The sequence below is a fragment of the Etheostoma spectabile genome, chromosome 8 (assembly GCF_008692095.1).
Source record: "Etheostoma spectabile isolate EspeVRDwgs_2016 chromosome 8, UIUC_Espe_1.0, whole genome shotgun sequence".
NCBI lineage: Eukaryota > Metazoa > Chordata > Actinopteri > Perciformes > Percidae > Etheostoma > Etheostoma spectabile.
Window position 1 is genome coordinate 24,392,591 of NC_045740.1, and position 14,339 is coordinate 24,406,929.

The 14,339-nt window shown below is 41.9% G+C and overlaps 1 protein-coding gene across 1 annotated transcript in view; it reads right to left on the reverse strand.

Annotated features, from left to right (window-relative positions):
- The window catches only part of nrn1la (neuritin 1-like a), a 115,267-nt gene that overhangs the window by 1,609 nt on the left and 99,319 nt on the right, over positions 1-14,339 (reverse strand). Inside the window, exon 3 of the mRNA XM_032524178.1 lies at positions 1-3,495. This exon is cut by the window's left edge and continues 1,609 nt beyond it. Within this exon, the coding sequence (XP_032380069.1) occupies positions 3,198-3,495 (298 nt within the window). The 3' untranslated portion in view covers positions 1-3,197. The remainder of the gene's footprint in view (positions 3,496-14,339) is intronic.

A 14,339-nucleotide genomic window follows, 5' to 3' on the forward strand; every position in this document is an offset into this window, starting at 1 on the left:
CTCTCTCTCTCTCTCTGTCTGTGTGTCTGTCTATAACCTAATAGTATTTCTGATCCTGGGCCAGACAGAAACAACTGTTACCCAGAGCCACTTAGAATACACAAGCAGCTTCAGCAGGCCTGCAGGGCCAAACTACCACTCCTGGAGCATGAAATCCACTTGGCATGCGAGAGGATCATGATTGTGACTGGAGAACATTTTGGTCCCATACTGTGCCATAGTGTAGGATGCCAAGGAGGATCCTGGGAGGATTTCATACCTGGGCAAGCACAAAATAAAACTCAACTCCATTACACTCTGCGTTCACTTTAACATCAGCTCAGAACTCATGTTGTTGCAGCAGCTGCAGAGGAGGCTGTTGTGCATTTTTGGCAAGTAAGAAATCTACGGCATTTTACGTTTATTGTTCAATTTTCAAAATATATCACTATAAATTTAATATTCTATGTTAACATTTTGTCTCTACACACATGTATCTCTAATTTAAGTAAAAAATATTCATAGGTATCAAGATAGATAGATAGATAGATAGATAGATAGATAGATAGATAGATAGATAGATAGATAGATAGATAGTATATTCATCTATCAATTTCTTCTCAATGCTGCAGTTGAGACAGAAATGTTACTTCATTGTCTTTAATTTATGAAGTGTTGTGGTCCTATGTGATCTCTTGTGGTGACAGTACATGTTCAGTATGAAGATAAATGGTTTGATCACATTGATATTTGAGATTTTCTTAGATGATGTTATTTCCAACCCGGTCTCACGGCAGTTTGTGAAACGGTCACGTTATTTTGGCCTATTGATTCGTCAACAGGGACACGATTTTCTCGTTTATTTCGTGGTAGTCAGCATGAAATGGGAACACGACTAGGAGGCTGGGCTGCAGCCGCCGGCTGCCAGGACAACAAACCTCTCCAACAACAACAACAGGACGGACCGCCACACGCGGGACGCGCTACAACAACGGGACGGTTGTGGTTAAGAAAAGAACAACGGGGAAAGGAGCCGTCACACACAGGAGACGACGACAACAACGGGACGGTTGTGATTAGGAGGAGAAGAACGCGGAAAAGAACTGCTTCAAGATATAGGGATATTTCTTAAAGGCAGCTAAAACCATTCTAGTTTTTCATCCCATCTGAAACAATGTCACCGCATCCCAAAGCATTTTATAGAAAAATATGTACAACCAAAGCCAATTTACAGTGCTGTATGTGTCTTAGCTAAGAACGTGTCCGTGTACTGAACAGTGTAAAACCTTTTGAACACCCAATAGTTCCATTTTTTGTTCTTGGGCCTTGGGGTGATTAGTGGTTTTCAAGTGATTAGGGGTTCCCCAAATGACAAAAGTATTTGTACGCTGTATTTAGTTTATGTGAATCATTGAAGGTAGAATTAAAAACGTATTCTTGTGTAATGTGATGTAGTTCTGAGACGGGGACCAAAGACTTTTATAACCTAATTTAGACTTGTTTTTAAAAAAGTGGGCATTGCTTGGCAAGCATTGGTGATTTGGAGCTTTAGAGGACTGTTGGTTATCACCCACAGCTAATCCTATAATAATAATAATAATAATAATAATAATAATAATAATATTGATAGATTAGGAAATGGATGACAAGGTAGAAATTCATATATGACACCGCAACCGTTGCAAACTAGTGGCGATTACTTTAAGACTGCAAGAAAATGTCAAAAAATGAATGGTGAAATGTGTCCTATTGTGTTAAAAAAAAGCGCTAGAACCCGTTCATCTCGAAGACGAGTTTGTTCAGAATCAGCTGACCCATACATTCCCGTAGCGTCACAGTGCATTTCCCTGTTGAAGCCTAGCGTCCATGGACTTCAATGGTGCTTTGTTTAACAGTTAAGTGCTTTGAAACTAGACGATCATTGGATAAATGCTGCGATTATGTCCCGCCCATGGACGCTCAGCGTTTTTGGGGGTCAATGAAGGAAGGGGCTGGCCTGGACTCTGGGCTTCAGCGTGATGATTAGTGGGTCTGTCGAAAGACTGCATCTCCTTTTGATTGACAGCAATTTTGTACTATATAAAATGACTAAAGCTACGGGTTCAGTTGCATCGCTGATTTTGCAAGTATTGTTGAAAGATTAACTGCTGCAACCTATTACTTGGTATTTGCTTGGCGAAATTGCTTGCCAATTTTCCTCATACATTTCAAACAATTATAAACCACACTCCTTGTCTAGTTTAATATCATTTTGTGAGATTGTTTCTTCATTCATTCATTCATACAGTAGGCTAGGCTAGTGTTGTAGGGGTGAACAACTCATAGACAGTTAAAGAAATGGACCAACAGATCCCGTTGCTCTGGACGGAGACCGGTGAAGTCTATTAGAAGCACTTTTCCGGTAAAAGCTAAGCATTACTGCGCAGCCTCCAATTGAGCTTGACGACGTGGATGTGACGTGAGCTACCTGTCTGAAAGTTGTAAGTCTTCTGGTAGCTGTGCCAAGAGAAATCTCAATCATTCTTAATCAGCAGAGACGGACAGCGTAGGTATATGAAAGGATATAACATAGACACAGGCTGATTAATGCTAACTAAAATGCTAGTTAACATTTGTAATTAAACCTAAACAGCTCGAAACTGTCTGCAAGCTTCTCCTGACAATACGGTAATTTGTCTATCAAATGCTTCCTACTGTAAAGCTGATGAAAGTATGAGTTAAGCTGGTCGTGACATGTGGTCTCCTCATCACGTAATTTTTCAGGTTTATCAAGAAGGACACTATTATTTATTATTATGTCTCTCTTATTCCTCTCGGGAAGCTTAACTCCCCCCTGAACCATCATAAACAAGCTCTTATTAACTAGACGTAGAGGGAAAGGGGATAAAGCCAGATGGCATGAGACTGCTGTATGTATCTGTTTAACTATGTATGTGTTTGCAGGTCTGTTTGTACAGTGTTTGAGCGTCTGCATGAATTTTGTGTGTTTTCAACAGAGAGACTAATTAAAATGCAGAGAATATGCATAATGCACAGGCAGTTTAAAGATACATTATCAAAAAGACTGTCAGGCCTCTGAACATGCACTTAGAAATATTCAACCCCTGGCAGAGCAGACAGGGAGGAAAAAAAAACAGAGGAAAGTCTATAGACTTGTGGAGGAAAATGTACACAAAAGTTGATATCTATTTACATCAGTCCCGTTTCTTTGGGGGTAGCTATATCCAAAACCACAGCAGGAGCAGAGGAGACAGGAGCATGAGAAGGTGGAGGCAGCCTGCCAGATGGTCAGCGTACCCTCTTAGAGACTCCTGGCTGATCTCTTCTTGGTTGGGAGAGCCGTGCGGGGAGACTGAGGCCACTGGGTAGTTGTTGCGGTTGGAGCACATGTCGTAGAGGTTTCCGGAGAACTGCATCTTTTTGGATTCCTGACGGAGAGATTCCCAGACGGCTGCTGCTTCATCCGGACAGCCGGCCATCGCCACGTTGGCACAGTCATGGAACTCATCCCACGACCTGAAGAAAGGAAGGAGTAAGAAAGAGATAAGGAGACAGGAGGACACAGGAGGGCAGCTGTGGCTCAGTGGTAGAGTGGTTGCCTGCCAATCGGAAGGTTGGTGGTTTGATCCCCGCCCCTGCAGTCATTGTCGAAGTGTCCTTGGGCAAAACGCTGAACCCCGAATTGCCCCCGGTGCTACGCATCGGAGTGTGAACGTGTATGAATGTTTATCTGATGAGCAGGTGGCACCTTGTACGGCAGCCACAGTGTATGAATGTGTGTGAATGTTTCCTGTAGATGTAAAAGTGCTTTGAGCAGTTGTTAAGACTGGAAAAGCGCTATATAAATACAGCACATTTACACTTTTAGGCAAAGGGGAAATTACATTTTTAGTTATTGTTTAGTGCTGGTTACCCAATTCAGTACTTTTAGGCACCAACCAAATTGCCTTTATAGTACTGAGCAGGGCTGTAGTCAGATGCGTAACTATTGGCCCGTATTGCTTACGGGCCCGGACCAATCAGGGGCCCGCTTGACTGGAAGATACTGGTTGACAGCCGGGGCCCCCTATCGCAATTTCATCACTCACAACAATCCCAGCAGTCCCACGTGCACTCTGAGAGCCACTGACCAAGCGGGAGTGAGAATGAGTCAAATTCATTTCCTAGTTTCTGATATGAAGATGAGACGTGTGTGACTCGAATATCTTACATTTACCAACACAACGTACAGCGAAAGACCGTGTAAAACATGTCAGACAGCGGGCGACTGATGAATGCACGCACGCACGCACACACACACACACACACACACACACACACACGGTGGATGCTGGATAAGTTGTAGATGAAACGCAGAGGTTGACCTAAATTGAGGACAGCTACACTTGTTATTGTAAGTGCAATGATAAGTTAAAGTCCAATAAAACTGCATGATTGTGTGTCCCAGCCCAGGATAGAAAATGTAGAGTGATAAGGTCAACAAGCCACTGACAGTAACAGATACGTTCTTATTTGATTCATTCGATAAATTATTTTTTTTTTGTCTTAAATCCACCAGCCATTTTCATATTATGTCAACATTTGCAGCATTATGAGCCTTTTTGGTAAGGTTCCTAGGAAATCTCAGGCCAGAGCAATTAATTAATTAACAGGAGCAGCAGCAGACAGCTGCTTGGTTCTGCTCTCTGCTCTGACCACAGTACAAATTCTCTCATTAATTATACAATGTTTCCCCAACAACCCATTCACTAGTAATCAGAATGTTCATTTTTTTACTCGATCTTTAGGTAAACTGGTTGCTGGACACTGGTTGCTGGAAACATACAAATACTATACAAATGGTTTCAATTCAAGTAGTTGGTATTTAGAAAACAGTTGCATTATTGAAATCAATGGATTACATGACGATAATTCTGATTCACGAGTTTATTCACCATCTAAAGTAATTATGGCAACTCCATGCATTTCCCAGAAGTCCCGACATGAAAAAAAAAAAAAAAATTATACAGAGTACTGATAGAGATGGAACCGGAATCCGCACAACAGAGCCATGGCAGGAATGCGTTTCTATCTTGGAAATTCAAACAGCATTTCACATTAAAGAAAGAACAGGGAGAACGAAATATAACTTCAGTGTCCAAATTACTCCACCTCCAACCTGAAGCATCTTAAAGGTCCCATGACATGGTGCTCTTTGAATACTTTTATACACACCTTAGTGGTCCCCTAATACCATATCTGAAGTCTCTTTCCCAAAATTCAGCCTCGGTGCAGATTTAGAGCCACTAGAGCCAGTCCCACAATGAGCTTTCCTTAGTTTGTGCCATTTCTAAGTCTGTAGCTTTTGAGGAGGAGAGAGGGGGAGAGGGGCAAGGTGGAGGCTGGGGGTCTGGCCTTGACCAACTGCCACTTTTCTCATTTGAAGGCCATAATGTCTGTCTCTCATGGGTGGGCCAAATTCTCAGCAGGTAAAGCAGAGAAAGGGTAGGGGAGACTGCAGAGTAGGATACCCAGGACTCGATCTACACCTTTTGTCATTTCTAGCCACTGGGGGAGCATAGCCAGCCTGGGGGAACTCATATTAATGCTAAAAACCTCATAAAGTGAAATTGTCATGCCATGGGACCTTTAAAAAAGGTTATTTCTTTCAATTATTCAAAGCAGTCATCTGCTGTACTTTTACTGGTCATCTTACTATTTTATAGTTGTATCAGGTAGCTACCCGCTTAGTTGACATGCGACTTTACATTCTCCTATGTTCGGATTTACTGTGATGATCTGTTTGACACGCTAGCGTAATGTTAGCTAAAATTTGCTTGTGGTAGCAAGATTGCGGTTAGATTTTTGTAGTAGGCTATGCAGTTCGGGACTACAAATACAAAAATCTATCTGCTTGTTCATGTACACATTTGCCAGTTGGAACAGAAGAACACACCAGAATAGGCAGGTTTAGCAAGCAGTATTTGATGGCCGCATTCCTACACTTATAAAATGCAATTCAATGTGGAAGTAATCCAAGTATTCAGAAAACGTTACTCAGATTCAGTAACGTAACGAAATATGTTACAAATTACATAATTTGGGCATGTATTCTGTATTCTGTAAAGGAATACGTTTTAAAAGTATCCTTCCGAACACTGGCTAAACCCAGGGACGAAGCTAGCATCTTGTTTCAATCACGTGTGTTAACATGGACATGAATATTGCAGTTATGAAGTTTATCCGGTTTTTGATCATATCATGTCAAAACATCATCATATGATGTTTACATGGCACACAGAGAAATCAGGTTATTTATTATCTTTGTAGAGGCTCGCTAACAACTGTCTGCTCTGAGCACATCCATCCACCTCTCTCCCTCTCTCTTACAAAATGCTTCAGTAAAATATTTTCATGATCTTATCATTATGATATGATAAATGAACGCCAGCACACTCTCATATAAATATTATAAGAACAGCTGATTTCTGGCGCAGTTAACAGATTCAGTTGGCGGGCGGTTCTGCTGCTTAATAAGAAGATAAATAAATAGAATCCTGCCGGCACCACTGGTAGGGAGTCATGTTTATTTACACTGTGGAACACAGCTTTAGTCTTGCTCCACCCAGGCTGGATACATGCATTTTCAGCGCGTTCATTAGCGATGTACACAACAACCCTGAATGAGGGACATGCCATGTTTTTCTTGAATTTTCAACTTGGCCTGGATGCCCTGACATTTGACACCTTAGTGGCCCTGACATATGACACCTTAAGTATGAAGCACACTGGCAAATAATCTCCTAGAGACACATGATTATGTGACTAGTGTATTTAACTAATGAAGATCTAAACAGACAGATCTGAAAACAAACTGGTGGTGATGCAGTGATAGTGAAACATCCATCCTCTCACTGAATAAATCCAATTCAATCTGTCCCTCCCCTGAGTTCTCTTTGCCGTTGCCAAGAGACCATCTGCTGATCTTCACTTCTCTGGGAGCAAAGGTTGCCCTGTGGGTTAGACTAAAACGTGAAAAACCTTCATTAGTTCAGGGAATTGGAAAAGCTGTCATGAACTGGGTGTTTGTTGAACCACCGATGTGTTATAACCATCCATTTGAAACACTTACTCAGACCTGAGAAGAGTAACAATAAGGGGAAATGAATTGTAAAAAGGAAAGAGTGAAGAGGAGGAAGGAAATACGATGAAGGGGAGACAGAAGAAAGTCATCTTACACAGCACTCTTTTGGATACAAACATCTTTTTTCAGTGAATCACAGCATTAAAATTTATTCCAACAACCTTAAAGCTCCCCATCCAAAGCTGAGTCTATCTAACTTTAATTGGCTGCTAATTCTTCCTCTCATCATGAATGTGTTGGCTAAGTTGTCTCTGAGGAAAAACTGGCTGAGTGTTAAGTAGAAGAAGAGAGAAGGAGGGCAGGTGGAGAAAGCAGAAGCAGATGGCTCTGTTCAAAATGAGCCTGACACAAAACACATAAAGTACTTTAACACAAAAGAACATTTCAAAAGTAAATTTAATTAATATCAACAGCATTCCACTTTCTCAGTTTCATAACAGAGGCGCTCTGTGTATGTCAGCCAGGCGAACAAGACATGCATCATTTTCGTTCTATACTACGGGTTCGTGTTAGTGAAGGCCGTCTCAAAGCTCTTATTCCTGCCCCGAGGAACCCGGTCGAACCATGAGAGCGGCTTTCCCAGAAGCCATGCAGCTGAAAGCCGTTGCTAACTCCGCCCATACGGCTGGCAAATTCAGGTGGCGCTTCAGAAGATAGGAGGAATCCTCCCTCTAAAACACATGTCCTTGTATCCTCTCTCCTTGCATTATTTCCTTGTGACGCGAGGAAGGGAAGCAAGTGAAGGTAACATAGATGACTTTTAAGGACTTTGGATATACCCAAGGATCGCATTGTGTCGACGCTAGTCTCGCATTAATGTAATACTAATAAATTATAATTTGTACTTTATTAATCCCGCAAGGTAAATTACAATGTTTTCACTCAATTGTTTCACTCACACTACACAGGCCTGTAATACACACATGCACTAATGGAGAGATGTCAGAGTGAGGGGGCTGCAGCTGTCCATGGACTGGCACCCCGAGAAGTTAGGCCTTGCTCAAGAGCACCTTGGCAGTGCCCAGGAGGTGAATTGGCACCTCTCCAGCTACCAGTCCACTACCATACTTTGGACCGTATGGGGACTTTAACCAGCGTTCCCAACCCAAATCCCTACAGACTGAGTTACTGACATCCCGAGGAATTTCAGGCGGCAACGGAGCAATCCCAGAAGTGGAACGTCGTGGATATAGACTTTTTCGATGCTTATCCTTAAAATAAAAGTCTGGCATACTGTCATTTTCACAAGATAGATATCAAATCAATCCGAACAGAGCCTGGTACATGTGTTTAGCTTATACCACTGTTTAGTAAACTCCTCCAGCAATTGTCCAATCATCGCTTAGAAACTGTAACTTTTTTTATCATACTTATAATACTAGGACTAATTGACCCTACATTGCAATACAAGAACAGCAGTGAGGATGCTGACTTTCTGCCTCAGACGTGTAGCTGTAGCTTTAGTCTTTTTGGTTTTCAAAATTATCACAGATGTAAAGAGGAACCATTTTAGTAACCCTACAATACATCTGTGAAGGTTTTTTAGTTATACCGGGAAGAGGTCAATTTAAATGCAACTGGACTTGGTTAAAGGTAGTCCTAAAACTTGATTGAGGAATGAATCAGGAATGAGTTTTTTTTATTTAATTATTACATTACATTTACCGAAAAAAGTATATTTAAAAACTAGACAGACCTTAATGAATAAAGGAATGTTGCAGGTTAATTAACGAACATTACAATAACATGTTTTTCCTTTGTCGAAGGTTTTCGACTTTCAAAGACAGTTTTCCACTGATCACCTACTTACAGCACAAAAAAACATTGGTTAGCAAGACCAGTGTTTATTACTTTGGCTGTCTCTGTGTGTCACACACGCTGCGTTCACACAAAGTCAAAAGAATGAAAAAAACAGGACAAAGGGCCTGCTTCCATTGCAAAGCTGAGCTAATTATATCATGGATCTTTCTCTATAAACACATAAATGAAACTAATATCAAACTTCTCATTGGCGATCAGGTTTGGCTCTGAGTTTTTCTTTAACCATATACACAGCAAACACAGCAGCTTTGTGCTTGTTCTAAGGTAAGTAGATGAACGTCATACCAAAGGAAAGATAGAAAGAGAGAAACAAAGATCTACAGTATTGGTGAGGCCGGCTGCCTCTGAAAGGAGCAGTTTATCAGTAAAGATTTATTACTGTAGTTGGAGAGGGATTGATCACCAGAATCTAATTCAGACAAATAAGATAAATCACGATTGGATTTTTGCAGTCCTACGTTGAGATGCCCTGAAGGCAAAGTGTAGCTGTAACTCTCACCAAAAGCCTACAATTCACTAGAAGACTCTGAAAAGACTTTGAAAAGACTAAAGTCTGACACCATTGCATATCTAAGGACAATCTGTCATATAGTCACTGAGGTTTTAGTCACAAATCATAAGATTTTGCAATGACTGGGTTACACTTTGAAATACGACAACTACATTCTTAAAAAACAATTAACCAAGCTGGCTAGCTACCGCTAGCGTTAGCTGGTAACTTGAGGTAAAGTTTGACAATTTTCTGTTCTGCCGTACATGGAGATGAATGGCAGCAGTACCTAGACTTATGTTGGATGACTTGCTTCAGAAGGGTTGAAAATTGGCAACATCCCTCTTTAGCATTTAGCTTAGCGCGACGCCGTGGCAAACATACACAACCCTGCTCTACCTGCTTCCTGTTTGGTGCTGGAGACAGTGTTCAAATTATACTGTGAGCCTCGGGTGCTACAGCTATTTCTATTTTTACAGATGGTGTCATACGCTCATTTGCATGTTGATTACATCAACACGCAATCATTTGCATAAAGCTTATTGGTTGTGTCAGCAAAGTGAGAAATCTTGTGAAAATAATCACAAACTCACTATGGGAATTTGTATTAAATTAAAATGATTACTTAGGTAGCCTATGTTTGGAGTAAAAAAAAAAATCTACTAATGGAGGGACTAAAGTTTGATAAACAATTCTTAAAGAATGCTGGCTTGCCCAGGGCCAGGCCAGCTCAGCGGCGTCTGTCTCCTTTTCTTAAAACATCCATGGTCGCGTCCCGCTGTCTCTCCTAACTACACTAGCCTCAGCACCCTGTCCCTTCTACCTGCCTGTGCAGTGCCGCTGCACATGAGGAGAAAACAGAGAGGGGAGGGGCTGCTCCTCAGTTACAGAAAAGAAAAGAGAGAAGACTGCCACTAGTCACTTTTACGAAAAAAAATGTTGCTAAAGGGGGTCTAAAAAGTCGCTAAATCTAGCAACAAAGTTGTTAAGTTAGCAACACAGCAAAGAACACAGTCTGAACATACCAGAGACATGGTACAGCCCAATGGGGAGTGAGGGTTTGAAAATATATAGGAAATTTGTCTGCAACAGTGGAATTGCTTGAAATGTAACGTGGTGCCAATAATATACTCTTACCGCCTTTATCCTTTTTAACAAATTAGAAGTTACAAGTTTTCTTATCTGTAGGCCTACTAAGTTTCATTTTGAGGATATTTTTTGAGTACAAGTAGCCTACAGATATGCAAGCACAGACACACATATACTTTCTCTCTCCCTCTGACAGATCCCAGTACTGATAAGTACTGGGATTACCCAGTACTATCTTCCCTCATTGCTGTCACATACTGTACACACACATCATTTCTTCACAGCCAGCAAAGTGAGGGAGGCAGTCATGAACACACTCACATGCAGCTTTTTAAATTAGCAGCAACCACCACTGGAGGCCCGGGACTCCCTTAATGACTCTGCGTTTGTGTGTGTGTGTGTGTGTGTGTATTTGGCCTGTATCCAGGGCTAAAACACTCCAGTGGTCTAGCTCTGACAGCTGGAGGAGGACTGCTGCTTACCTGCTGCCGTGGGAGTTGCAGCTGATGGAGGGGAGAGGGTGGGGGCTGCCAGCATCTGGCCATTGTATGTGTGTATCCATGTGTGCGTGTGTGTTTGTACATTTGAGAGTGTGTCTAACAGCAAGAGCCTGAACAGAGCCAGAAAAAGTTTAAGATGGCGTCATGTGCAGCGGTGCAGTTTTTGGTGTGTATGGGTCTGAGTTTTTCCGTGTGTTCCTGCAAAGTGTGTGTGTTTGTGTGTGTGTGTGTGCATGTGTGTGTGTGTGTGCATGTGCGTGTGTGTTTGTGTTTGTGCCTGTCTGTTCAAGTCACAGGTGGTGCAGAGACAGCAGAAACACAGTGAGGACACTGACAGACAACCAACTGCTTTCAAAATAATAAAACCTCCTGAGAATGCGTCTGCTCTGCTGCTAACATGCTGCTGCTGACATCTGAAATCCTCCAAACCCCAGCTGAACCTTTTCCTCCGTTGTTTTTTGGCTTAAAAAGAATGTACACAGCAATATGGTCATCTGGATGTTGACTAAGTTTCATGGCTCTACACAGGATGCGTGTATTTTATTGACATCTAGGGCAATATTTCTAAGCAAAGTTGTTTCAGGAAATGAAAGAAGGCAATAGAGTGCAATACAGGAGAACAGAGAAGTGTGAAACAGCAGAGCAGTACAACATATACATAAATTGAGATATTATATAGAGTAAGTTCACCTTGTATACTGTGCTTGAGAGAATGTCTGAAAAGAACCAATTAGAGCAGAGTTTCTAACCTTTGGGGTCAGGAGTCCATGTAATCACTTGATGTGAAATGCAGAATTACAGGACAAATTTAAGATTGATATATTGTTATAAGCCCAAACAGGTTGTACGGGTGAACTACAAACGTCTGGAGGAGCTCTCCGCCCAACAGACTTTCAACTCTCACCTCCGGCGGAGCTTTATGGGCATCCCTGTGGAGGTTGGGGGCATTTAACTGGGATGGGATGACTTTAACTGAGGAGGAAATTGGGTGGTGGACGGAGCACTTCGAGGAACTCCTGAATCCATGGTAGAGGTAGAGATGGAGCATGATGGGGAATTGTCGTCAATATCCCTGGTGTAAATCACAGAGGTAGTAAAACAACTCCACAGCGTCAGGAATTCATGAGATCCGTCCAGAAATGCTGAAATCTCTGGGTTCTGTCTTTGATGACATGCCTCTTCAGCAATGCATGGAAGTCTGGAACGGTGCCTAAGGAGTGGCAGACCTGGGGGACCTGAGGGAGTGTGCCAATTACAGGGGTATCACACTTCTCAGCCTCCCTGGGAAAGTCTACTCCAAGGTTCTGGAAAGGAGAATTCGGCTGATAGTTAAACCTCAGGTTGGAAAGGAACAATGTGGAGTCCGTCCTGGTTGTGGAACCAACTTTTCACTCTCGCAAGGATCCTGAAGGGAGCCTGGGAGACAGTATGGGGTCCCTTTGCAGGTCCATCCAATCCCTGCATGCCTGGAGAGCTGTGTCCCGGTTCTCGGCAGTAAATCGGACACGTTTCAGGTAATGTTGTCACCAATCCTGTTTGTGATATTCATGGGCAGGATAAAAACGCCTAGTCATGATAGGGAGGTGTTGCAGTTCAGTGGGTTGGGGATCTCATAGCTGCTTTTTGCAGATGATGTGGTCCTGATGTCAACGACCTTCAGCACTAACTGGATTAGTTCAATCCTTTGGGAGGATTTTCTGACATGTCCAGCTGGGAGAAGCGTTAACTATTCCTTAAATTCTCAGTGAAAAAAGTGTGGAAATATTTTGACGGTACAACGACCAGTTTAGGCCTTTAGCCCCGGTATGTCGATCATGTGGTGTGTGTGGCCTTGTATAATCACATTTGTTCTGGTATGGCATTCTTGATTAATATAATTAACATTGTCTAATTGTATTTTTTGTGACGTTTACAATTTAAAAATGAGACTTTCAAGCCCTTTCATAGAATTGTCGTGAAATGACTAGTCCCGACTAGTTGTTTTGGGACCGATTGGTTGGGATTGCCGTGGACGTAGTACACAAGGTCTTAACTTCATTTAATGTTGTATGTGGCGTTGTCTTTTGCAAATGCTCCACCAAAAAAGTTGTGGAGATAAATCAGGAAATGCAAGACTGTGAAATTATTAAACTGTGAACCACTTATAAGTCAAAATGTTTTTAACAAAACTAATAACAAAATCATAGCCCAGACCAGTTCAGGAGAGTAAAAAAAGTTAAACCTTATTTTTTAGATTATTATTATTATCATTATTATTATTATTATTATTATTATTATTGTACTACATTATTAATCCTAACACAGTGAAGACTTTATTAGTCATTAGACATTTTATTAGTAAACCTAGCCATTACAGTCAGTGTTGGGAGTAACACGTTACTGCAATTACAGTAATGTAATACAATTACTGTAATGTATTAATTTTGCTGTTACGCAGTAATATATCAAATTCAATTTCGGTAATACTATGCTTGTGAGTTACAATCTCAGTAACGTGAGTTTCAACTCATTTAAACGCAACATTAAAGATGAACTGAACTGAAATTTAAATAATGGTGATATAACAGATGTATTTTATTTCTTCTCACTGGTACAATTATTAAAATGGGTGAATTTGTTAAAAGGGATAAAATGGCAAGCTGAAAGTGTTGTTTTTGTAACATGGGCGCCGCCATGTTGGAATTCCATAATCTACTACGTCACTGGCATGGTAAGCTACTCCGTGGCTAACTAGCACTAGCAGCGCAGCCATAGGAACACCATACAAAGAGTCGGAGGCTAGAGGACATATGACTGGGGACACATAAAGAAAGAAGTCTGGGGGGCTCATACTGTCTTGGCCCTGGCTGCAGTAAGGAGCTGTACAGGGCTAAGGCAGCTGGGGTTACCACACATTTCCACAGGCTACCTTTGACAAGGAAAAAACAGTCCTCAACTCATGGCTAGCAGCTAGCTGCCTTAAAACGGGCTAGCCCTCCGACAGCCCCTGGAATTTGAGTCTGTAGCATTTTTTAGCGACAGACTATTTGGAAAGCTGTGCTTCTGATACAACAGCGTCACTGTAGAGGTTAAGTCCAACAGACTGAAACCTGAGGTCTGCAGGCTCCAGTGCAGGGCAGACCGATAACCCACCGGCTAGTAACACCCCCGATGCTACCTGCCGCAGACAGGGCACTGAAACGCTCACGGCAGGCAGAGGACAGAGAGGCAGCTATGTTTACCTGTTATCAGCATACTATCAAGTTCACTAGGCAAAAGGCTGGGTGTAACGTTGTTGTCACATACTCAAAACACGAACATATTCACTTACAAAAATAAAGCCCAACGTGTCGGCTTT